This window comes from Neofelis nebulosa, chromosome 3, assembly GCF_028018385.1.
Source record: "Neofelis nebulosa isolate mNeoNeb1 chromosome 3, mNeoNeb1.pri, whole genome shotgun sequence".
Classification (NCBI taxonomy): domain Eukaryota; kingdom Metazoa; phylum Chordata; class Mammalia; order Carnivora; family Felidae; genus Neofelis; species Neofelis nebulosa.
In genome coordinates, this window is record NC_080784.1 from 105,008,366 (window position 1) to 105,035,708 (window position 27,343).

General features: G+C 36.8%; 1 protein-coding gene and 1 long non-coding RNA gene across 8 annotated transcripts in view; one reads left to right on the forward strand and one right to left on the reverse strand.

Annotated features, from left to right (window-relative positions):
- PRDM5 (PR/SET domain 5) overlaps positions 1-27,343 on the forward strand; it is a 209,240-nt gene that overhangs the window by 130,849 nt on the left and 51,048 nt on the right. For all 5 annotated transcript variants that reach the window (XM_058721493.1, XM_058721492.1, XM_058721495.1 and 2 more), the window contains 2 exons: positions 2,332-2,492; positions 6,454-6,547. In XM_058721493.1, the coding sequence (XP_058577476.1) occupies positions 2,332-2,492; positions 6,454-6,547 (255 nt within the window). The remainder of the gene's footprint in view (positions 1-2,331; positions 2,493-6,453; positions 6,548-27,343) is intronic.
- On the reverse strand, positions 18,216-26,573 carry LOC131507132 (uncharacterized). 3 transcript variants are annotated; one of them, XR_009259346.1, is made up of 4 exons: positions 26,312-26,573; positions 25,193-25,267; positions 19,803-19,972; positions 18,216-18,919 (listed from the first exon to the last, which is right to left on the reverse strand). It is a non-coding gene; the product is annotated as an uncharacterized LOC131507132 (long non-coding RNA). The 3 variants fall into 3 exon arrangements; XR_009259348.1 differs by lacking the exon at positions 26,312-26,573 and adding an exon at positions 25,994-26,093; XR_009259347.1 differs by lacking the exon at positions 18,216-18,919 and having other exon boundaries at positions 19,799-19,972.

Sequence of the window (27,343 nt, forward strand, 5' to 3'; positions counted from 1 at the left end):
CTCAGAGACTGGGTCCTTGCTTTAGATTCTGTGTCTTCTTCTCTCTCTGCCTCTCCCCTGCTCATGCTGTCTCTCTCTCTCTCTCTCAAAAATAGATAAACATTAAAAAAATTTTTTTAAAGAAACTTATATCAACCTTCTGGCTCAAAATGTAAAGAATAACTTGTAATTATTATTTTGGAAATTATTGCTATTTTCTAACGCACTGAAAACCAAAAAACAGCTTGATAGCTACCTTCTTGGTTTTAAGATAGGGAAAATCCTATCTTTAATCATAGCTTTATTTCTTTAAGGCAAAGAAATCTGGTAACATCAGATAAAATCTCATCAGAATTTTTAAAATTCTGGTAAGTTTATAACAAAAAATCTGGAATTAAAATGTGAAAGAAGAAAGGTAAGAGCTCCCTGGGTATAACTTGATGAAGTTTTGGCATAGGAATCAATATATGTATTTTTTAATTTTACATTAAACATTTTTTTTATTATTTTTTGAGAGAGTAGATGAGATAAAGAACACAAGTAGGAGGAAGGGCAGAGACAGAGAGGAAGACACAGAATCTGAAGCAGGTGCCAGGCTCTGAGCTGTCAGCACAAAGGCCAATGTGTGGCTCATACTCACGAACCACCAGATCATGACTTCAGCCCAAGTCAGATGCTTAACTGACTGAGCCACCCAGGCACTCTGGAATCAATATTTTGTTTCATGTGATAGTTTAATAGAAATGTTTTGAAGGAGAAATCTTGGAAGATTGCTTTGTTTTGTTTTTTTGGTATGTTTTTTTAAAATTTCTTTTTATTCCTGAGTTGATTTGCTATTATTTCTAATTTTATGTCAATTGATATTTTCTTTTACTCTCACTGGTTATAAATAAAGTATTTAAATAAATTTAATATAGAAGATATATAAAGACAAACTAGGTTACAATAATAGCACCCAGCAACAAAAATGCACAAAGGTAACATAAACAGAGCTTTAAGAATCTACACAATTCATGCATGGTTTGGATGTGACTGTACCAAGCATTAGATTTTAACAAGACTATCAGATTTTAACATAAAGAGCTATAATTCTGTTTGAAAAGGATAATTTGTCTTTTTCTTTTTTTTCTCTTTTCCTTCTTTTTGTCCCTCCTTCCTTAAATTTGGAATGAAGAAATAATAGGATCTTCACATTTCTAAATTTATGCTAGTTATAATGGAGGGAAGTTTTATATAAGAGTTTAGTTCAAATTGAGGTAATCTCTTATTTCAATGTAGTAAGTTACCTGTATATTTTGTCTCATAGTTGAACATAATATGTGACTGTGTGCTAATACAGTTGTTCTCTACAAAGGGAAAATATATCCAACTTCTAGTCTGTCTTGTTTGTATAACTATGTGCTATTCAAATTTTGTAACTTTCTGAGAGATAAAACTGTCTTCTAATTGTGCACATAGATCACTGAAAATGTACTTAAAGTAGGCCACTAGAGTTTGACGTGTTTGTTATGAAGACCTACAAGGATAGAGAGCATTATATGAAAGTTTAAAAAATACCATATGCCCCTAAACATAGTTTCTGGAGTTGCTTTCCCTGCCGGCCTAGGCTCCAGAATAAGAAGAAGGTGAGAACGCTCACAGGTACCCAGGGGCTCTAGAAAAGGAGAGTTGCTCCATTCCAACTGGCTCTCTGAGAGGCAGCCCCCCCAAACTGTCTGAGAACCTGGGAGTTGAAACCTTTCCCAGGTGTTTCACAGCAGACCAAGGACCCATGTTAAGGTTCCTGGGACAGTGCTGAGAAAGCAAGGGGTGTTGTAGCCCTCTCCTGTCCTAGAAGGGGGTTGGCTCTGACCCATTTCTGTGTGCCCTCAGGGGCGTCCCGCCCCAGCTTGCTACCCATGACCCTGTTTGACCTGTGCCCTGTCCCCTAAAAAGGCCACAAGGGTTGTGGTGGGAGTGAGGGACAAAGGCACCTTATCTCTTTAGCTTGACAGAAGCCTTTTGTCACCACAAGAACCTACTTGCCTCAAACCTGAGCCCCTGCTCTAGAAATACCTACCTGTAAAGAAAGTTCATGGTACCTTTAGAAAATTCGCTATTTCAGTCTCCACATTTTCCAATTAAAGACTGAGAACCTAAGAAAGTTAAAGGACTTCCCACTGGTCACACAGTGAATTAGCATATATGGAAACAAAATATTTCATAAAAAACTACCTTTTCTGGTCATGATAAATTGTTAGTAATACAGCTAAGTTTTTGAAGAAAACAACACTAAATCTGGTACCTCTGAGGGGCAGTTAACAACACCCTGCTTATCTGATGTTTCTCTTATTTGACTGTTTCGTTTCTAAGGTGAGAGGACTTTCAAATGCCATCACTGTGATGCTACCTTTAAAAGGAAGGATACTTTAAATGTTCATGTCCAGGTGGTCCATGAAAGACACAAGAAATACAGATGTGAGCTATGTAATAAGGCATTTGTTACACCCTCAGTGCTTAGAAGTCACAAGAAAGTAAGTAGAAGCCTTCCCTGAGTTGAATGGATTACATATTTAAGCTATATGGGCATGTATGCTCATTATCATGTGATAATCAATTTAATATTAACTGATCAATATATGACTCAAAATGACACATAAGGGATGCATGATTTATATGAACTCTTCAGAAACTGTCTGTTCTATTTACTTTTTCAGAGGAGTTATATAAATTTGTATGAAGGTGAACCTAGATTTAGGTATGGATTCTGCACTGCCCTGAGTTATGGTGATACATGGGTCATACAAAATACTCAATGAGTGGGAACTTGTCAATTTTTGTACATTTTTGGGTGAATATAGGGTTTTTTTTTAAACGAGTAGTGCCATAATTTTATTTTTCAAAGCTAATTCAGATATTTATTTACAAGTTATTAGACTGAGCTCTTCCAGGACTGGAATGGTTCTTTTTCTTCTTGCATCTTGCATTATCTTTTTTATATGATGCTTATTACCTTAAGCAAATCACAAGGTTACTTTTATTTGTTTTATAAGTATACTTTAAGTATATTTTCAAAAATAGCAATATTCATAGTGTACCAAACACAGTTACAGTTTTTAATGTTGACATTAGAAGTGAGTCTGAAGTGTAATAGGTTCTGCTATTTAGCGTGTACTCTGAATGAATGTGAGGAAGTGACTCATGCTTCAGTGTGACTTTTATTTTGGTACCTATCCTCAATATAGCTGTTTCAAAAGGACTTACTTGAGGAACTTTCTTTTCCTGTTTCTTTAATATTCAGTAATAATGATATTGTCCTCTTTTTTGAATTTCTGAATAAGATAATCTTTTAACTATCTTTTCTTGAATTACTTTTGTGCATGAATTTAATAAATTTGTATTGTGTTTTAATAAATGTGGGAAAAAATAGTTTTCAAGAGAGATATAGTTTGTGATCACAGATTGTCATACAGTACATTTTGTAGAGCATTGTTCATTTTTGTCTCGTACATTCATCCAGTATTGTTCACATAGTGACCTGTTTCCATGCCTTTTTATCTGTATTTAACATATTTTAGTATTGTACCTTAAATGTCTTTTAAAACCAGCTAACCACTGGCACGTGGGTGGCTCAGTCGATTAAGCATCTTACTTCGACTCAGGTCATGATCTCGTGGTCTGAGAGTTTGAGCCCCACATCAGTGTCTGTGCTCAGAGCCTGGAGCCTGCTTTGGATATTGTGTCTCCCTCACTCTTTGCCCTTCCCCCACTCATACTCTGTCTCTCGCTGTCTCAAAAATAAATATTAAAAAAAAATTAGGGGCACCTGAGTGGCTCAGTCAGTTAAGCGTCCAACTTCGGCTCAGGTCATGATCTCACAGTTCATGAGTTCGAGCCCCGCATCAGGCTCTGTGCTGACAGCTCAGAGCCTGGAGCCTGCTTTGGATTCTGTGTCTCCCCCTCTTTCTTCCCCTCCCATGCTCATGCTCTGTCTCTCTCTGTTTCTCAATAATAAATAAATGTTTAAAAAAATTAAAAAAAAATAAACGATTTAACAAAATTCTGTTCCTAATAAGATATATTTTTGAATTAAACCAAAGGAACATTTTAATTCTTTTCATTAATATTGACTTAATGTTGTTTAGTTTGAAACTTATACCACTGACAAGTAACTTAGGTTATATAAATGAACAATGAAATACTTATGTAGCAGCAAGAGAAGTTCTGTGGATTTTATAAGATACTATACATAAATTGGTAGTTGCCTGCTTGGAATAATCCAATGTTGTAATAATAGATGTATACAATATCTAAACAACCTTACACTAATCAAGAAAAAATTGTTGTATTTTGCTCCTCTGTCAGGGAACGAGAAGAATATAGGTCTGCTATATGTTAAAATGTTATACCATTTCCTTTAAAATGAGCCATAATGTGAACCATGGGAGTAACAGCTCTTACTCTGAAGAATGTATAACTGTTTTGTGTAAGAAGTTGTAGTGAAAATGGAAAGTTAAGTGCCTGCCAAGTGCAGAATCAAGGAGATGTCTGTGGTAGCTGGTGTCATTGGCTAGTATGGCAGTTGGTCAGACTGTATTTCTCAATCTTGATTATAATATAAATAATTTTCGGTGGAAAAATATTTAAAAAGACACTGATGTTGACTAAGGTATTTAGTTTATAGCTCTTTAAAAAATTACATATACAATAGTTGATATACAAATATAGATTATAATTCAAATATGAAAAATTTCAAATTACATATCAATAAGGCTATGAAACTAATTATATTAAAGTGAGAAATTAATTTAATATGGAAGATGAGAATGTTTTGCTACATTGGTGCTCTTTTGAGATTATCAGGTGATGAAGTAACTGCCCTACCCCTTTTTCTATCCCAGGCAGTGTGTCCCATCTGGTAACACATCATTAAAAAATATATTTTTAATGTTTATTTATTTTTGTGAGAGGGATAGAGCACAACTGGGGAAGGAACAGAGAGAGAGAGAGAGAGAGAGAGAGAGAGAGAGAAACACAGAATCTGAAGCAGGCTCCAGGCTCTGAGGTATCAGCACAGAGCCTGCTGTGGGGCTTGAACCCATGAACTGGGAGATCATGACCTGAGCCGACGTCAGACACCTTAACCGACTGAGCCACTCAGACACTCCCATTTTTTTAAAAAAAATTTTAATTTTTGTTTATTTTTGAAAGAGAGAGAAAAAGAGTGTGAGCAGGGGAGGGACAGAGAGAGACAGAAACACAGAATCCGAAGCAGGCTCTAGGCTCTGAGCTGTCAGCACAGAGCCCAATATGGGGCTTGAATTCATGAGCTGTGAGATCATGACCTGAGCCTAAGTTGGACATTTAACCAACTGAGCTACTCAGGAACCCCAAAGATGCCCCCATTTTTCAAAAACCTTTCCTATTCTTTTTATATTAGCCCATGGCAATTCAAATAATAATAATACGTGCCAGTAATTTGCACAAAAACTAATACAAACACAAGTCCTGGAAACTCTGTTTTATGGTGGTAACCCAGGTGATCCACTGTCTGCTTTTATTGATTTGTAGGTCATCATTGAAATTAAAAAAAAAATAGTTTCATTGAGAATGTGCAGATATCCGAAGTAATTTCCTCCTTCTCCCTTCTTTGTCCCTTCTCCTAAGTTTAAAAAATAATGGGACTTGAAAATAGCTCTGACCCCTCAATTATTGGAACAATCTTTTTGATGTTAGTAGAATAGCTGGTATCCTGATGAGATTGTGAGACAAGTTGTAAAAGCTCCATCTGCCTCCTCTTTTTGGAGAGGTCACTCTTTTCTTTGAACTCTCTAACATTCTGTCAAAATTCACTTTTGATGATACATATTCATCTTTCTTTGTATGATTGTTTTTATGCCAAGATTAAAGGTATGTTGAGAGCAAGGATGTTCTTTCAAACTGCTCAATTAACACCTGCTGATTTAAAGATCAAACCAGATTTATATTTCTTTTTGCTTTGCAGTAAAATGAATCCAGTCAGACAAGCATAATGCAAGTAACAGATTACTTTATTGAGATTAATTTTGTCCTCAAGAGCTAAATACACACAAAGAATGTGAAAAATGCGTCTAAGGAAGTATTTCTTGGCAGCAGTCAAGGGCAGCCGTAACCCCATTTTGATTATGTGGTTTTACCAGCATATACTGGTTTTGTATAACTTAATCATTTTTACTTGGGGGCTCCATGAAGGCTTAAAAAGTAAACTGTAGAATTATTTTCAAATTAGCACTAATGCATGATTCTAAAGTTTGGTGGTTTTTTTTTTTTTTGTTTTTGTTTTTTGAAGCAGTGGAAACACCCGTGATAAATTGTTTAAAATCTCATTGTGATATTAAATCATTTTAATGAAACGTAATCCTGGAAAAAAAGGATTTACCATTGTCAGAGGCATTTCATCATTTTTACCTAATTCTTTATATTTATCCTTAACTCTTTTTATTCCTTTCGCTTTAGACCCATACTGGAGAAAAGGAGAAAATCTGCCCATATTGTGGCCAGAAATTTGCCAGCAGTGGTACACTGAGAGTTCATATCCGTAGCCACACAGGTATGTAGATTATAATTGGTAATAAAAACAACTTAAAGAAATACAATTCTTTTAAGACAAGGAATATTGTAATATTATATCCCCGATTAATAACTAATCTTAGCTGTTTTCTCTGCTTTAAAATTTTATAGAATCCAGTTCCTTACTCTCGCAAAATTTTAAATAAGTTTACTTTCCCGGAGCACCTGGGTGACTCAGTTGGTTGAGCATCCGACTCCGGCTCAGGTCATGATCTTGCAGCCTGTGAGTTCGAGCCCTGAGTTGGGCTCTGTGCTGACAGCTTAGAGCCTGGAGCCTGCTTCGGATTCTGTGTCTCCCTCTCTCTCTGCCCCTCCCCTGCTCATGATCTGTCTCTGTCTCTGTCAAAAATAAATAAACATTAAAAAAAAATTTTTTTAATAAGTTTACTTTCCCAAACTAAGTTAAATATCTGAAATAGAAATACTTTAGCTAATGTTTGGTTGTGATGTAATTGTGATTTACTTTATATTCTATTCTAATGGATGGGATAGGGAATAGCAGTTTTACATTTTATAGAAGGCTCAGGGCCTCCTCTTAAAATTCCTTCCTATAACTGACTTCAGATGTGGCCTTTTTAAATTTAAAAGGTCCTTGGAATATTGTTTGAATGCTGTAGGTTTTTATTGAAAAAAGGTGAGGCAACCATAATATCCATTATGTCATGGATTGCTTCCTAAAGAGTTGTCTTCATTTCTTATGACTTTTTGTGCAATTTCTCCCATGGAGGAGGGTTATGCCCTAGTGAAGGCTGTATAAACAACTAAATATTCTTTTTTATATTTTTAAATGAAGTATAGTTGACATACAAGATTAGTTTCATGTATATAACATAGTGATTTGATAATTATATACATCACAAAAAGCTCACCATAAGTATAGGATAAGTCTAGTTACCATCTGTCACCATACAAAGTTATTACAATATTATTGACTATATTCCCTATACTGTACTTTTCATCCCCATGACTTATTTTATAACTGAAAGTTTGTACCCCTTAATCTTCTTTACCTATTTCACCCTCCCACCCCCCCGCCACTGCTTTCTCCTCTGGCAACCACTAGTTTCTTCTCTATATTTGTAAGCCTGTTTCTTTTTGTTGCTATTGTTAGTATTTGTTTATTTGTTTGTTCATTTGTTTTGTTTTTCAGATCCCACAAATAAGTGAAATAATATGGTATTTGTCTTTTTCTAATTTACTTCACTTAGCATAATACCCTCTAGATCCATCCATGTTGTTGTGAATGGCAAGATGTCATTCTTTTTTATGGCTAAGTAATATTCCATAATGTATTTATACTATGTTTTCTTTATCCCATTTATCTACCAATAGATACTTATATTGCCTTCATGTCTTGGCTCCTATAAATAAAGCTGCAAGAAATGTAGAGGGGCATACATCTTTTTGAGTTAGTGTTTTCATTTTCTTTGGGTAAATACCAGGAAGTGGAATTACTGCATTGTATGGTACTTGTATTTTTAATTTTTTGAGGAACCTCCGTATGATTTTCCAGAGTGGCTTCCTCAATTTACATTTTCACCAACAGTGTATCAGGGCCCCCCTTTGTCCACATTCTCACCACTATTTGTTATTTCTAGTTTTTTTGTTACTAGCCATTCTTAATGATGTGAGATATTATCTCTTGGTGTTTTTGATTTGCATTTCCCTAATGCTTAATGATGTTCAGCATCTAGTCATGTGTCTGTTGGCCATCTGTATGTCTTCTTTGGAAAAGTGTCTGTTCAGATCCTCTGCACATTTCTTTTAGTGGATTATTTATTCTTTGGGTCTTAGTTGTATGAGTTCTTTATATTTTGAATATCAGTCCCTTACTGAATATATCATTTGCAAATATCTTTAAACAATTAAATATTCTTGAAAGAACCTTGTCTGGATTTTCTCTCTCAAGTAGAGAAGTACTTGAAAAGACTTGAAAAAAATACTCTTAATATTGATAGCCAGACTATTGTACATGAATCTTAAATGGTTTTCAGTAGCTAGACTGTATGTGGTAAACTATTTAGCTAGATTACATTGCTGAAGATTCCTATTCAAGAACCATAGCATTTGACTTTATCAGTGTATTCCCAGCACCTGGTGCAGTGTCTATCACAGTAACTGTCTTGCGGATGAGGAAATGTTAGTTTACATAAGCTAAAGAATCAATAGTACAATTATTATACATAGGTGGAGGAAAGAATAGCAGTGGAACATAATTTCTTATTCTGGAAATTATTTGGCTAAAGCTAAAACACAGAATATCAAAGTAATATTTGTTATCTTAGAGTACCCTCTTTTTTTATTTTTAATTTTTTTTAATGTTTATTTAATTTTGACAGAGACAGAATGCGAGTGGGTTAGGGGCAGAAAGAGAGGGAGACACAGAAGCAGAAGCAGGCTCCAGACTCTGAGCTGTCAGCACAGAGCCCGACGCGGGGCTTGAACTCACGAGCTGTGAGATCATGACCTGAGCCAAAGTTGGACGCTCAACTGACTGAGCCACCCAGGCGCCCCTAGAGTACCCTCTTAAATACTATTAAATGAAACCATAACCAAGAACATATCAAACAGTATACATAATGGCTATGAATAATGTGTGCCCTAAAGAAAGGAGGTCTTCTTGCTTAGAAGAATCTAGGGAAAGTGAAGTTTTGGGGACAAACCAGAAGCAGAGAACAACAAAAAGAAAAGAAGAGAGAAGCAAAAGACAGGAGCAGAGAATCACACTGAAGGCAGGTGGACTTAAAATTATGCCAGAGGCTTAGCACCATGTCCTGATTGTACAGAAAAAGCAAGTGATTGATATAATTTCGTATAATTTTCTCCTTTTCTTAGGTTTCCTTCTTACAGGATATCATGAGAATTTTATGTTCAGTAGCTTTTCCTTTCCTGTCAAGTTTTTCAAGATCCTAAATCATTGAATATGCTGAAGCTTTAATAATTTATAAACATAATCTTGATTGACTATTGATAAGGAGCTAATTTACTATCATGTTGTCTGGCATAAATAATCATGGGATTTTCTTAATGTATTACCTTTGGAAAAATGCATTTTCAATGGGAAAAAACGTGTTTAGGTCCCTCTGTTTCTGATTAACCTGGCCTTTCTTTTTAGTAAATGTTTAATGGAGAACTTGGTTGGAAAAATTATTTTTGGCGGTGTTTTGAATTCTGAACTATTAGTGTTTCATTAATTTCTATTAATTAATTGAATTGAAATTAAACCATAATGGGCTCCAAGATAACCTTTCAAAATTTAATATACCTTTATCAAAACTTGTCCTTGGCTTTTTAAATTATTATCATCTTCCTTGTTGGGCATACACCCAAAGTATGCTTGATTTCTAAGTCTAAAAAAGAGATTATAGGCAGTAAATTTTGTTAAAAAAAAAAGAATATTGTCCCGTCCTTAAAGAGCTGTTGATAGTAGCAAAATAAATGGAAATAGGGCCTTCATATCCAACATTGAAGAGATTGGTTAAATAAATTATGATACATCTATAAATTGGAATATTCTGTAAGGAATAAAAAAAATTACATATTATATTATTTGTTAACATGAACAAAATAAGCAATATAAGTTACAAAACCAAAATGATGTATTTTTGTAAGGATGAAACATTTCTATATAAAGGTACTAGAGTTAAATACTAAATTATTAGCTGTGGTTATTTCTTTGTGTTGCACACATGGGCAGTTTGAATTTTCTTCATGATTTTCTGTGTTTTCTAATTTTTATGTACTAAGCTTCTTATATAATAAAATATTTAAAGTATATTAACATTATGATTATGCAGGTAACAACTATTATTAGATTTATGTTAAATTATTAAGGTGTGACAGGTTTCTGCATCTTATTCTCAAAAAGGGCCAGCAAAAAGTGTAAAAACTGTGTTTTAAAAGGAAAAAATGAGAAAGCAAATATGGTGACATGAAAACCTAAGTGAGGGCTATAGTGCCTACTATACGATTTTTCCATTTTCCTCATGTTTCAAAATGTTCATAGTTAAACGTGGGAGTGTCTTATTCCAATGAGAACAACTGAGTGGATACAGATGGCGGCTCAGAACATCCAGCTTCATAGCTAACATCTTGTTCACATCTCCCTCAGAGCCTAGTTCCTTCAACAGGAAGACTTCTAGTCTTTAAATATAAACAGACTTTCTGTTGTTTTGTTTTGTTGCTTATAGTAGTGCTGCTCAGAGAAAACTCAGATTCTTCTGAAAAAGAAGAGTTTTATCACTTCAGGCCTAATCATCTTGAAAAAGGAATTCCATGAAATTTGCTATTGGCATACAGGGCTTTTAGAAGTTTTAAAAAACAATACAGTGGAAAATATATGTATTCTTTCCCAAAGAAGGCTTAAAGAGATGGTGAGGCTTACCCAGTTATTGTAGTGGTTTCCCCTTGTTTTGTGCAAAGTGACTGCCCCTTATTTCATGGAACTCATCAACTACCAGTTCTTTTCCCATTTGACATCCCGGGCTCCCTTATTGGGCTTCGTTTGCTTTCCAATGAAATGTAACTTTCTCTGTGATATATTACCTGACCATCCCCTACCCTTCAAGATAGGTTGGCATGCTCTATCTTATACTGCTCTCAACACTGCGTGCTTCCAAATACTCATACTTCTTCAGCCATCTGTAGATTCTCTGTTCCCTTAGAGCTGTGCTCATATCTGATAACTTATTTGTTTACTATTCAAAGAACTGCCTGGCATAGAGAAAGAACTTAGTGAATGCCTCTTGAATAAAGGAATCTACAAATAGATTGCAGTTCCTGTGGGATAGTGGAAAGCATGTTGGCTTCATGTTGAAAAATCCTGGATTTGACTCTAAATTTAACTGACTATAAAATCACTTTTTCATAAAATAACATAAAAATTGTGGCAGTCACCTCAGGAAATGCTAGAATCAAAGAATTAATCGCTAAATTCCCTAATCTATTAGCCAGTCCCACCTCAATATAAAGTTGGGCCCTTTGCTCTCCTTTCCATTCTTTACCTCATGGCTTCATCATGTAATTGGTTGGAAACAATTGTACAACAAATAATAGTTAACAACATAGTTTAAGATTTAGCTCACCAATATATAAAAAATTACAGTGCTTAAATGAAGAAATAAAGAACCATATTTGGCCAACCAACACTAAAAACTTACTATGACTCCTTTTAACTTGGAATTGCCTAGTTTTAAAAATTCTTGTTAGAAAAGGTAAAGGAAATTGGTCCTGACAAATGCCCTATCCATTTTGTTTGACAAGGTTCACTCTACAGGAACTGGAATCATGACAAACAATTGTGTAGTATATTATAGTCTGTTGCTCTTTGTAGCCTCTCATCTAGTGGAGATTTGGGGTTCTCATTGTTTACTATGTGCTTTTTTAAATGTTTATTTATTTGTGAAAGAGAGAGACCAGAGTGCAAGTGGAGGAAAGGCAAAGAGAGAGGGAGAGAGAGAATCCCAAGTGGGTTCTGAGCTGTCAGCCCAAAGCCTGACACAGGACTTGAACCCACAAACTGTGAGATCATGACCTGAGGCGAAGTCGGATGCTCACTGACTGAGCCACCCTGGCACCCCCATTATTTACTATATATAAATGTCTTTTTTCAATTATGATATTATCCTTACCTTGCATATTTGTTCCATGACTAGATGCTGAACTAAAGGTTAGGGCCAGATCAGGCTCAGGTTTTTAATCAAGTTTATTGAAGGAGAGAAGCTCTTTCAAATATTATCTGAGTTAATCCTTCCATGGCTAGTGTCCTGGGTTTCTAAGACCATTCTTACTTTCTAGATGAGGCAAAGATTCAGAGAAGCAAATGACCTATCCAGTCAAGGTAGTAAGATCCAAATCTTATGACTTTAAGTTCTATTTTATTTTGGTGTTATCTCTTCTTTTTTACTACAAAAGTTACATGGCTGCTACCCAGTTATTATAATTACACAAGAATTACACAAATTCATTAAGTTCTCCAGTAAAAAAGATGAGGAATGGGGCGCCTGGGTGGCGCAGTCGGTTAAGCGTCCGACTTCAGCCAGGTCACGATCTCGCGGTCCGTGAGTTCGAGCCCCGCGTCAGGCTCTGGGCTGATGGCTCGGAGCCTGGAGCCTGTTTCCGATTCTGTGTCTCCCTCTCTCTCTGCCCCTCCCCCGTTCATGCTCTGTCTCTCTCTGTCCCAAAAATAAAAATAAAAAACGTTGAAAAAAAAAAAATTAAAAAAAAAAAAAAAGATGAGGAATGAAATTCTACAAGTCACATATTATTTTAATAGTATGAAAGTTTTATCCTTTATAATAATTTTTTAAATGTTTATTTTTGAGAGAGCACACACTTGCAGGGGGAGGGGCAGAGAGAGAAGGAGAGAGAATATCATATAGGCTAGACTCTGCATCCGCACTGTCAGTGCAGAGACCTGCCCTGGGCTCCAGCTCACCAACTGTGAGATCATGACCTGAGCCGAAATTAAGAGTCAGATGCCTAACTGACTGAACCACCCAGGCTCACCTGAGAGTTTTATCTTTTAGAGTCAAATGGAAGGTGTGTGTGTGTGTGTGTGTGTGTGTGTGTGTGTGTGTGCGCGCGCGCGCGCGTGTGCATGGGCATTTAGCATTCATATGCATCTGTTCATTTTCTCCTGAGTCACCTTTATGACAGGCAATAACATAGAAAATGATAATTAAATTTATTTTCCCAGATTTTTTTTTGCCTTTATTATTTTAGAGCAGTTTTAGGTTCACAATGAAATGAAGGGAAGGTATAGAGATTTCCCCATCTGTTCCCTCCCCACCCCCACATATATACCTTCTCCTGTTATCAACATCCACAACCAGAGTGGTATGTGTGTAACAACTGATGAACCTACATTGACACATCATAATCACCCAAAGTCTGTAGCTCACATTAGGATTCACTCTTGGTGTTGTGTATTCTTTGGGTTTGGACACATGTATAATGATATGAGTTCATCAGTATGCTGTCCTACAGCATATTGCATAAAATATCCTATTTTAAGGCACTTGCACTACCTTAAAATCCTCTGTGCTTTACCTCTTTATCCCCCAACCCTTGATGACTGGCAACCACTGATCTTTTTTCCTGTCTCCATAGTTTTGTTTTCTGGAAAAATACTTGACATATACATAGTTTGACATTTTTCAGAATGCCATGTAGTTGAACAGATTCCTTTTTTCTCTAGGAAATGATTATTAATTGATAGTTGGGCCTTTTAGTGAAATGGATGTACAGTAAGATTTTTATAGAGCTAATAGTCTTTATTTTTTCCCCATTATGTTGAAGGAGTCAATTTCATTTTTTTTTGTAATATTGAAACTGTCCACCAATATTTGGGGAAACCAAATCTCCTTTTTTATAACATCAAATAACATTAAGTTTTATGAAGGAAAATAGGACTCCTGTTTGTGTTTCTTCCTTCCAGTTTCCCAATTGGTATCTTTCATCATTTCCTATCAGTATAGTGACAGTGTTGCTTTGTGTAATATTAAAGGCAGTTTCCTTCATATTAATTTTCTTAGAACAGGTCTTATTTTATTTGTCCATGATTAATGGGGTCATTCTGTAAGACAATGATAACTTAGCTATTAGATTACTACCTGTTAGTTCCAGGAGGAGTCTTAGTGTTTATGTCACTGTTTTAATTTTAGTCAACAGTGCTTAAAAAAACATTTAAAAACTCCCCTTATTCACATTTTGATTGATATTATCCTTTACTATCTTAAATAGCCAACCAGTCGTGTCCTTGCTTCACCTTGTTTTCCCTCCCCTCTCTTCTCCTCTACCCATTACCACCATTCTGTATTGCATGGATGAAGTCTGACAAAACTTTGTGGTTTTTTTTTTCCCATTAACTTTGAAAATGTTATTTTTACAAACCTTGTATCCACCTTGTAAAGTCCATTCATCCTTCATAATTAGGTGATTAGAAAAGGATCATACATGGCAGGTGTGTACAAGGCAGTTGCTTTTATACAGATTCGAAGGGACACATGCACCCCAATATTTATAGTAACATTACCAACAATAGCCAAATTATGGAAAGAGCCCAAATGTCCATTGACTGATGAATGGATAAAGAAGATGTGGTATACACACATACACATACACATATGTACACACACACAATGGAATATTGCTCAGCCATCAAAAAGAATGAAATCTTGTCATTTGCAACGTGGATGGAACTAGGGTGTATTAGGCTAAGTGAAATAAGTCAGTCAGAGAAAGATAAATATATGATTTCATTCATATGTGGAATGTAAGAAACAAAACAAATGAACATAGAGGAAGGAAGGAAAAATAAGATGAAAAGAGAGAGGGAGGCAAACCATAAGAGACTCTTAAATAGAGAGAAGAGGGTTGCTGAAGGAGGTATTGAGTGGGGGGATGGACTAAATGGGTGATGGGCATTAAGGAGGGCACTTGTTGGGATGAACATTGGGTGTTATATGTAAGTGATGAATCACCACATTCTATTCCTGAAATCATTACACTATATGTTAACTAACTTGGATTTCAATAAAATTTAAAAATTTAAAAAATAATAAAAACATAAAGCATAATAGTCTTCACTTTTAGAATAGAAGTGAATTTCATAAATTTTCTAGTTTAAGCCTCTTAATTGAACCCATGCCCTGCAAAATTCAGTGATTTGCTAAGGTTATGCTACTGTTGTTCCTCTGGAGCTAAAGGCTTAAACTTTTTTCAGTGTACACATTGCTGGTATTTTTAGTTCTTATTCTAATTTTTACTGTTACTCTTGAACTAACTATAGAATTACATACATTCCTTCCATAATGTTTGGTGATCGTTGATATATCAACCAGTTGAGGATGATAGTCTCAATTTAGAAGCTTGAGGGTCTGTCATTTGTTACTTAATTCCAGTTATGGAGAAACTTTCTCACCATAAAGTCAGCTGTCTCTACTTCCTTGTTATTTAATACCTCGATCATAGCCTAAATCTGGATCCTGGAGTCAGATGACAGGCACTCCATTTTATTTATTTCCTCCCAGTGTGAGCTTTACAGTAAGTTGCTTAACCTCTTCAAAGCTTAGTTTCCTCATCTAAAGAACAAGGATAAGCATAGTGCTCACTTCATAGCATTGCTTTGAGGAACAAGTGAAGGTCTACGTCAGGATCCTTGCACCGCACCTAGCCCAGTGTGCGCAGGCAGTAGTATGAGCTGCCGCCGCCACGGTTGCTGTGTGCTTTGTCTTGGGTATTCCTGCCTGAATTTAACCAGTTACGCCACCTCCCTTGATATACGGCCCGCCCCTCTGTTCCCAGTGTCATCATCATCATCTTTTTATAACCTTTAGCAGCAGAATATAGATCATCTGTGCAACATAGAGGAGGGTTTGCTGTCAAACAGGGATGCCTTGGGGTGAGTGAGGGTGCATGTACTGTGTGTCGCCGTCACCATCAGTGAAGGTGAATGTTTAGGTCTGTGCCTGGCAGGCAGCTCTGTAATTTATCATCCCGTTTCCTAAGCTACAGAGACAGGGATGGCACTCTGCGGGGTCAGCCGAAATAGTGGAGCACATTCTCCTGTTGGTTTATAGCTTCTTAGGGTCAGTGAGAGCTGGGGTCAATTCTGCAAGGGAATCCATGGACTGTGACATGAATTCCATCAGTTGTTCATAAATTATGAAAGAAATTCTAGGAACTGCTTTTGGGGTTTTAAAGCTCTGGGCCAGAAGGTTAATTACTTGCCTACAGTTCCAACCAACTTTTTGTGTTAATAGATACCGGCTGTGTTGGCCCTTCTGTTTAGGCTTGCTTCCACATTGTCATTTGAATGTAGTAATAAATCACTGTCTTAGGAAACAGTTAATTTTTTTAGTAAATACCTGTGATCAGCTTAGAAATAAAGGATCAGTATATCATAATTTGATTATGCTTGGATTTTAGCCGCTGTTTTCTCATTCTTTTTCTTTTCTTTTTTTTTTTAACTTTTCAGAAACACATCTATTCTCTTTTTATTTTTTTTTAGTTTTTTTTTAACGTTTATTTATTTTTGAGACAGAGAGAGACAGAGCATGAACAGGGGAGGGGCAGAGAGAGAGGGAGACACAGAATCTGAAACGGGCTCCAGGCTCTGAGCTGTCAGCACAGAGCCCGACACGGGGCTCGAACTCACGGATCATGAGATCGTGACCTGAGCCCAAGTCGGCCGCTTAACCGACTGAGCCACCCAGGCACCCCTCATTCTTTTTCTAAAGGAATTCATTTATTCTTTTTAGAATATTCAAAGTTATAAAAAAGTAGCTATAAATGATTATAAACTGTATTAAGACAATATGATAATTATGAGTAAATAAAAATAGGTGATTAGCAAAGTAATTATAAACACAGATGAACATTAAAGGCATGTTTTCTACATTTTTACAAGAATTAGATTACCTTCTATGTTGCGAGGAAGCTTATTTTGCTATGTTTATTTTCTAGGTGGTTAATTACTACTATTAGGCCAAATTGAGTGTCCTCTTACCTGCAGATAATCTAAGAGTTAACAGAACAGCTGAGCGTAGAATCTCCATACAAATAAATGATATTCTGAGTATCACAATTCCAGAGCCTTACATTTTCCTTAAGAAGTCATTCCTGGGTAAAGTCTTAAACTACATGACTTTTGTTTTCTCTGCGTTATTTTGACACTTCAGATCGTTTTTGAATACTGACCACATCAGTCGAATGTTAATATTTTTTCCCTATTTTTTACTCTTTCTCTACTTCACTCCTCCCACTTGATTTTTGAGTTAGTGATAAGCATATATAACAGCTTAAAAGAAAGGGAGAAATATTCATTTTCATTTTCATTGGTAGTATTATAATCTTTTTTAAAAATTTTTTCAAACATTTCAAAGGCCCTAGTTTCTAATGCAAAAACTATAGTGCTTATGTCAGGGTTTGTCATCGGGTGGATATGAGGCACAGAGGGAAGAATGAGGGCGTAACACTGGTCTTGGAATGTGGCATCATGAACAGTCATCAACTGGATTAGTAATGTAGTCACAATGATTCCAAAAATAGGGATGATTTGAAATGTACCACTGTTGAGGCACCTTGGTGGCCCAGTCAGTTAAACATCTGCCTTTTTTTTTTTTTTAATTTTTTTTGAGAGACACAGAGACAGAGTGTGAGTGGGGGAGAGACAGCGAGAGAGGGAGACACAGAATCTAAAGCAGGTTCTAGGCTCCCAGCTGTCAGCACAGAGACCGACGCTGGACTCAAACCACAAACCTCGAGAACATGACCTGAGCCAAAGTCGGAAGTCTAACCGACTGAGCCACCCAGGCGCCCCAAGTGTCTGACTCTTTCAGCTCAGGTCATGATTTCACAGTTCATATGTTCGAGCCCCGTGTTGGGCTCTGTGCTGACAGCACAGAGCCTGCTTGGGATCCTCTGTCCCTCTCTCTCTGCCCCTCCCCTGCTCATGCTGTCTCTTTCTCTCTCAATACATAAATAAGTAAACTTTTTAAAATGTACCATTGTTTGGTACCTCTCTTTTTATCATCTCTTCATTTTTTTTGGTATACTTGGATCTTTTGATTGTATTATTTGATATAATGGAAGTGACCCAGACAACAGTTTTCATCAACTGTATCTCAACAGCTTTATCTGTTAGTACATTTCTACATAATATGAATAGCGACCTGTATCCAATTTGGGGCACCGACATTTTCCTTTAGTTTAGGAAAACTATAAGAGATTTGTTTCCTCTGATATACACTTTCTTCTACCATTGCTACCACTTTCTCCCCCGAGAACAGCTTCTCTGTGTGTTGTTTTCCTGCAACTCCGAAGTGTGCCTTGGGGCTGGGGAAGGTTTTATTCCTTTTCTGGTTTGGGGGTAAGGAGAATCATTTTCACAGTTTCTTGCTGCTCAGAGTTATATACTCTTGATTCTTGCTCACTGGCACTGTTAGTAGGTAGACCCTCTGTGTGCAGGGTCCTGAGGTTTGACTACTTCATCACTCCAGGACCTCTGTTCACAAACTATGCTCGTAAATACTGGGCTAAATAACATTTCCGGTGGAGATTCCTAAATATGGGAAACTGCTGGGTGAAATTCTTAGTTTTCCCAATGAAGTCTGACTCCCTACGAACAAAACCAAATCAGTAATTACCTTCCCTTTGTCTACTTACCTACCTTAAAGTGTCCCTTCATACAGTAGTGGGGAGAACTCGTGTAGGAATTGTTCTTTCTTGGTCAGAGTTTTTAAAACTTTGCCCGTGTCTGGATTGTTCAGATGTTTCTCCTGTTTGTGCGACATTTGCCTTCGCTTCTGTCGGCGCTCACGTGAAGGACTTTGTGAAGGTGTCGCGCTTCCTTCAGACAAATCACATGTGATCATGTCATGTATACACCTGGTTGGCTGAAGTCAAAGCATCTTCACTAGGGAGTCTTTTACTTTCTTTTCCTAGCTACCTCTTCATGAACTCTTGTCTTTTTTTTTATTCTGCCTCTCATGTTCTATTTTGTTTGCATCTGTAAAACACAGTTTTTATATTGCCTTCAACCCATAAATAGTTGTGGCTTTTTATTTGAGATTAGAAAATTAGTGAGCACATGGCTCTCCTATTTTTCTGTTCCTCTATGAACCTCACCTCATTTGATTTGGCATCTCTTTAGAAATGAGAGATGGACACTGTAACTATACTCAGGAAAAGAATGCATCTTTTGCTTTTTCTTAGCTCCATTCATAGAAATTGCATTAAAAAATTGGTTTGTTTTGATTCAGATGGCAAAAATTTTGAATTTTGATTCATTCAGTTAATGAATGTTTCCTCATTCATTAATTTTGATTTTTATATTTTATTGCCCTTCTAATAGTAACTATTAGAAGTTACTAATTTCTTCTAATTAGTAAATTAGAAGAAATTTCCTTCTAATAGTAAACTGTTCAAACTTTTAAAAGTTGAAATACAAGGTGCGTGGATGGCTCCGTTGGTTAAGCCTCTGACTTTGGCTCAGGTCATGATCTTGCGGTTTGTGAGTTTGAGCCCACATCAGGCTCTGTGCTGACAGCTCAGAGCCTGGAGCCTGCTTAAGATTCTGTGTCTCCCTCTCTCTCTCTCTGCCCCTCCCCTGCTTGCTCTCTCTCTCTCTCTCTTTCTTTCTCAAAAATAAACATTAAAAAAAAAAAACCCACAGTGCTCTCTCTGGTTGGGAATAAATATTCCAAAAAGAAAATAAATAAAAGTTGAATTACTCAAGGAGAAGATGTCAAGTTCAGATTTTTGATGTCTTTCTTTCAGAGAGGGTGTCCTTGGGCTTAACTTCTTCAGATCAAGTGAGATTTTGGGATCTGATTAATAGGAGCATTCCAAGCGTAACAACGTGGGGTTCAGTGAGGTCAATGGGGTTTCATGGCTCTTTCTGCTGTAGGAAAAAAAAAAAGAAGTATTTCAATTAATAGAAAAGTGCCAAGAATGAACTTCAGTTACTCCCATCTGTCAGGGTAACATTTCACTTCTCTCTGTGGTGTACTTTTAGTTTATTAGATACTCCATAAATTGAGGGGGTTGGAATGGTGGAATTGGAAAAGTGATTGGGTGGTGCTTGTGCAACTAAATTTTTTATTTATTTTTTATTTAGAATGAGTCACTTTGATGTCTTATAACAATGCCCTTAGTCCACAAAAGCAAAACAAGATAGTCTCATGATATTTGTGGAAAACAAATTTAAACCTCTAAAGAATTCCCATATAGAACTTATATTTTGAAGCTCAACCACATGGAATCATCTTAGAGTATTTTTCATGAACATACACTTTTAAGTTTTGCTTTTTCAGTTGAAATTTGCCCTCTCCAAAATTGATTGTTTGTTGGAAAACTCAAAGTGAAAAGTAAAACTATGGCCCCCAAATTGTTGTGTTATTTAATCCAATTATTTAAACATTATTTCATTTGAATTCATTGAAAGTGGGAGTTTAACTTTATTTTATCTTAAATTATGTTATCTGTGTGTATTCATCTTTTCATCTCTTTAGAAACTTATGAGAGGTCTCTGAAATCTCATAGGTTTTAATTATATTGACAAAATAAAAGTTAAAATTATTAAAATATTTTCAGAAAATAATCTTGTATTTTAATCAAAATCTCTTAAAATGTATGCATTATATATTAAGCTTTTCTGCTTGCTTAAAATCTTCCACAGCATAGGGCTCATTGGCTTTACATTTCTGTTTTTAAATTGTGGTAAAATATACAGAACATGAAAGTTATCATTTTAACACTTTTTAATCTTCAAGGTTGGTCATGGTCATTATTGCTAAATGTGTTGCAGTGTGTTTAGTAGCCTGAAATAAAATTTGATCGCAGATCCCTTTTATAGAGTGGCCAAATTTATTTCTTAAATCCAGGGGCTAATTTGAGAATATCAAGGTTTCTAAGACGTTGGACTTTGAGGCTGGTTGTGGAACAATAGATGGATGGTCAGTGATGTTGTGGCTTTAGGGTCCTTTTGTCATGAAGATACATGCTAACCTGCACTACCTTCACACATTTTAGGATTCTGTTTTAATATTAATATGTTAATCCTTTGGTGAGGTCTAGAGTTCTGATGTCTTTAATTAAAATTACATTCCATGAAATAACAGTAATGTCAATAAATTATAATCCTAATGGCATATATTAAACCAAAATCTGATTTTTCCTGTTTTTAGCTATTTTTGCCAGAGGATGGTTGTGGTCATTGTGCATTTTCTTCTTCAAAGACTCAAGGTAACTTGTTTGAGGATTAGGCTAGACTCTGATAAGGTGCTCCATGTGGCATCCAGCTGTCCCCTCTTGTTACCACTAGCTGCATCAAGAAGGCCCTCTCCGGGGTGCCTGGGTGGCTCAGTCAGTTGAGCGTCTGACTTCGGCTCAGGTCATGATCTTGCAGTCTGTAAGTTTAAGCCCCGCGTCAGGCTCTGTGCTGACAGCTCAGAGCCTGGAGCCTGCTTCAGATTCTGTGTCTCCCTCTCTCTCTGCCCCTCCCCTGCTCATGCTCTGTCTCTCACTACCTCAAAAATAAATAAAACATTAAAAAAAAAAAGAAGGCCCTCTCCAATTTTCTGCAGCTCTTTTCTGAACATCCTCTACCCTCCTCCCTGCACATTTCAAATACTTAAGCTATTTCAATCTTAGGTGGGCCAGCTATGAGAATTTGGAGGCACTTACTTACTTCAAGTTCAGTAAGCTTAAATACTTCTTTTTTTTAATGTTTATTTACTTTGGAGAGAGAGAGACAGACAGACAGACAGACAGAGCATGAGTGGGGGAGGGGCAGAGAGAGAGGCAGACACAGAATCCCAAGCAGCTCCAGGCTCTGAGCTGCCAGCACAGAGCCCGACATGGGGCTCGAACTTGCAAAATCATGACCTGAGCTGAAGCCCAGTGCCCAACCAACTGAGCCACCCAGGCCCCCCTTAAATAGTTCTAATTCAAATATGAAGAGTTAAAAAAATAGTATGCTTCAATCATGTGAAATTGGCATCAAGATTGGCATTGGCATTCATTCACTTCTTTTGCTTTTTGTAACAAAGTTGGCTCAGTCCTTCTCCCCATTCCCACAGAGGTCTTCTTAAAACCTATCTCTGTTTTTTGAAACCTATTTTCTTCATATAATTTATCAATATCTGAAATCATTTTTTTTTCTTTACTTTTTCTTGTCTTTTCAGTACACTAGTAAAATTGAAAAGGCAGTGACTTTGTGACTATTTACAATTGCATTTCCAAAGCCCAGGATAGTAACTAGAAGATGTTATGTGCTCAAGAAATATTTAATGCATGACTAAATTAGCTTCATTCAGTATCCACTTTGTGGCATTTTGAAAATCAACTTGAAATCAACCGTTTACAATTGCCACCATGCTTCTGTTTGTTCCTTGATATGTTTGAAGAAAACACAGGTGGATTTTAAGACTATAGTGTCAGAATATAATTTTAAGAAAGAAGCAAATTAAAAGAATTTATCTATTTTCCTTAGTTACGTGAAAAATATTTTGCCTTTATGTACATGTCAATATTATTTGTGCTGCTGTGGTCATTAAATTTGGCTGTCGGTAGCTAAATCTCATAGATATTTTCCAGTATTGTATTTCCCTTCTGAATGTTGAAGGTGGTTCTCAGTATGCAGCTTAATATTACGTTAGTATTTGCATTAACTTGGGACCTGCTTTGAGACATAACACACATTCCTGACTTGCCCTCTACTTTTTCCTGATGAGCTTTAATAACTAAAAGAATGCTTGAATTTACCAGCCAGAAAAATCTGGTTAATGTTAACTGCTATTGCAAGGAGCAGAGTTTTTGTCAATAACTTTGGAAACTCTAACCCTAATTAACACAAATACTAGCCACATTAGGATACGTAATGGCATATGTAACGGCTCAGTCGGTTGAGCCTCCGACTTTGGCTCAGGTCATGATCCTGCAGTTCATGAGTTCAAGCCCCGCATCAGGCTCACTGCAGTCAGCCTGTCAGCGCAGAGCCCACTTCAGATCCTCTGTCGCTTTCTCTCTGTCCCTGTCCCCCGCTTGAGCTCACCCAAAAATAAATAAATATTAAAAAAATTTCTCTCTCTCTCTTTTTCCCTCTGCCCTCCTCCCCAGCTCACATACACAGGCTCTCTCTCTCTCTCTCTCTCTCTCTCTCTCTCAAATAAAAAAGAAAAATTTATATTCTCAGGGTTAACTCAAATTGAAGATTAGTTCCTGTTTACTCCAGAATAATCTAATGTGTAGATAAAAATATTTCCTAGAGACATATGCATCACAATAATTTGAAATAATGAAGGAAAGTATCATATGCATAATGTAAAAAAAGCAACTAAGAATAACAGCTTCCTTTAAAAATGAAAATTAGGCAAATGACTTTAATAGTTATTAGCATGTTCACTTGTACAGGTCACCTTCAGCTGCAGATTGTGTGGGACCACAGATGGCTTTGTCCTCAGAGTCTTAAGGGCTTGATTGCCTTAAAGATGCTCCAAACAAATGCATAGAGAGGGTAGCAGTTTAATGTAGAGTGTAAGCTGATTTGCAAATCACGCAGGCTAGATTTCAAATGAATTCTATTCATCAAAGCCATTTACCCAGTGACATCCTTTAAGATTAGAGTTCTGTTCTGGGATATTACAATGAATGAGTGGAATTGGACTTACCCAAATTTCCCAAACATATCAGCTCATTATCACTGGATCTCAGGGTTGGAGTAGGAACGGAGCAGAAATTCAGTCCTCTGGAGGTACCAGTTTCTCTTCTTCTGGGCAGTTTACATATGCCTCATGTGCAGCACAGAGAGACATCAGCAAAGATAGTAATTGCCAAAATTAGGCACCTGGTTGGCTCAGTTGGTTAAGCGTCCAACTTCAGCTCAGGTCATGATCTCATGGCTCATGAGTTCAAGCCCTATATTGGGCTCTGTGCTGACAGCACGGAGCCTGGAGCCTGCTTCGAATTTTGTGTCTCCTTCTCTTTCTGCCCTCCCCCGCTTTCTCTCTCTCTAAAAAATAAATAAACATTAAAAAAATGTTAATGGGGCGCCTGAGTGGCTCAGTTGGTTAAGTGTCAGAGTCTCAGTTTCAGCTCAGGTCATGACCTTGTGGTTTTGTGAGTTGAGCTGCACATCAGGCTCTGTACTGTCAGCGCAGAGCCTGTTTGGGATTCTCTCTCTCTCCTTCTGTCTCTGCCCCTCCCTTGCTCATGCTGTCTCTCAAAAATAAATAAACTGTTTAAAAAATTATAAAAATTTGCTAACCTTATGAGTCCAGTGACTGTATTCGTTTGCTAGGACTGTTGTAACAAAGTACCACAAACTGAGTAGTTTAAACAATTTGTTGTTGCACAGTTCTGAAGGCTAGAAGTCTAAGGTCAAGGTGTCATCAGGGCCAGCTCCCTCTGGCACTAAGAAAGGACCTGTTTGAGATCTTTCTCTTGGCTTCTGGTAGTTCTTTGTCTTGTGGCCACATCACTGGACTCTTCACAGGGAGTACTCCTTGTGTGTGTCTTTGCATGACCATCTTCTTGTATATTAGATTAGGGATCTACGCTACTCAAATAACATTTGCAAGGACACATTTTGAGGTAATGGGGGTTAAAACTTCAACATATGAATTGGAGGGGAGGCACAGTTCAATCTGTAATAGTTAACCATGTATTTTTATTGTCCTAATTGGGACACTGGTGAAAGTGAAGGGAGTAGTGTTAATCATTAATCTGGGATAAGCAGCATAGACTGAAATTGCCTTAGGCAAACCTGAATACATGGTCACTGTCCCTATGAGATAGATACAATTTATCCCATTTTTCAGAGGTTCAGTGAGGTTGAATAACCTCCCCAGAGTTATATAGAAAGAGGACAAGTATTATTCAAATTCAGGACAATCAGATTCTAAAAAAAGGAGAAAATCTATCCTTCTAACAGAAGTTAACATTTTCATGTCTATAGAGGAAATTTCTATATTTTGACTCTAGGTAATGTAAAGAATGGATTTGTTTTGCTCCATTCTCTAGAATTTCTTTATCTCTTTTTTTTGCTTAATCAATTTTAGCTATTAAGAAAGAAAATAGTAATGTGGTATGTTACATTAGGCTTAATTAACATTTAATTTACCTGATGACTGCAAGTCTTTGATTTTTGTTTGCTGGATATTCTGTTGGTATTTGGAGAGTGAGAAGACACCTAAAGCTAAACAAAGAGAATACCATGAATATTAAATTATTTTAGGCTTGTGAGAAGAATTTTGAAATGACTTTTTGAAAGTGTAAACCACTTACTGTTTTTATCATGCTTTATTTGTAATCTAGATTTGATTTGTTGGTTGATTTGTTAATAAATAAGAAACATTTTAGCATTCTTCATTACCTATCACTAAAGTAAAACAGACTTTGAAAAATCTAAAAGACTGCTTTGCTTTTCATACTTTATAAGAAGGAAATAAAAAAATTATCTGGAATTCTATGATGCAGGAGTTACCACTGCCAGCATTAGCATTTTGCTGTGTTATTCTGTATTCTTCAGTTCTTTTTTTGCAAGGAGGGGAGGGGTATGCATGGTAAAGGTTAAATGGTCAAGAAATCAATAAATGGCAGTTGTAGCTACTACTCCTTCCACTACTGCTGATGCTGTTACTACTGCTACCATTATTAATTCATTTTCATTTTTTTCATCATCATCCAGGAGAAGCATTACAGAAATAACAGAGAAGTACAATCAGTATGACTTAGGTACTGGATATAGGGGACAGTGAATAAAAGGAAGTACGTTGGAGGGCTAAGCTTCCTATTTGGTAACTGGATGAGTGTGGTGTCACTAATCAGGGCAGGAGATGCAGAGCACATAGGATTAGAAGTTGAAGACATGAATTCAGAATGCCAAATTGGAGTTATTTGTGGGGTGTCCAAATAAAGATACCTGGTTGATGTATGACTCTCTCAAGACTGGGGCTCCCCAGAGAGATCTGAATTAAGATAAAAACGTGTTATAAGTTCAGTGTTAAAATAAGATTCTATTTTCATAGTTTTTCAAATAAATTGGACTCTATGCCTTTATTCTTCTGACAGTGAAGAGCCACACCTTCCTAGGGGTCATGATTATAATAAGGTCAAAAATTCCAGGTCCGCTTCCCTAGTGCAAAGGTTGATTTTTGTCTCACAAAAGAAGTTGAAAAGTCTGGATAGTTCTTTAAAGAGTACTGTTTCTGTTTGTACGGCCATTGTTACTTTTATTTACCTTTTTTTTTTTCCATTTTGGGAGGTTGCCATCATGTTAGAGTGCCCAATTCAAAGGGAGAGTCCTGGGTGCTCCTTCCCGGTGGGAGGCTGGGAAAACGAGGCTTCACTGGGGGCTCTGCTACATTCACGTCTACGTGATGTTACTGCTGAAAACACACAGTACTTAGGCGGAGCAAGGCCCCATGTGTCACAGGGGCCTTGCAACTCAACGTTGTCGCTGCCATCTCATGAAGCAGTGTCAGACACAATGGGAAGGTCAGAAAGACTGTGATGAAAAGTGACCATTGGAGCAACAGGGAGTTCATTGTTGACCTCACAGGGGAGTTTGCTGGAATAATGCGAGTGATACCCAGATTGAACAAGAGTGAGACTCAAATGGGACATGAGCAAGTAAAGGACTAACATATGCTGCTTATGAAAGGAAAGACCTGTCTCTGAGGGAAAGGGAAGACATGGAAGTTTTACATATGCTGAAGGCAAACATTTTAGTGTGTCCTTCTTTGATTGCAGGGTCTGGCATCCTGCCATGTAAGTGCATTGTTAAATGAGAGAATAAAGAATAAATAGTGATTCTGAGTTACTGTTCTTTCTAAATAATTAGGCTTTGACTAGAGGGTAGCTTCAGATTTGTCCTGGAGACTAAATTTTGTCACATTTTGTCATCTCACAGTAAAATTTCTTTTAATGTGTTGTGTATGTTCACTTGTTTTTTTAAAAATGGTTTGCCTGTTTTCTAAATAATAACCTCTAGATGGAAGGTACTCAGTAATCTCAGCGAGTATGGATCAGTTATTGAACTACCAGTGGTTCTACTTAACATATTACCAATTTGTGAAATTCTTTTGAAACTCATCACCCCCAACTGATATAGAATATGAAATCTCTTTTTAAAACCAAAGAATCAAGGGGGCGCCTGGGTGGCTCAGTTGGTTAAGCTCCGACTTCGGTTCAGGTCATGATCTTGTGGTTTGTGGGTTTGAGCCCCACGTCGGACTCTGTGCTGACAGCTCAGATTCAGATTCTGTGTCCT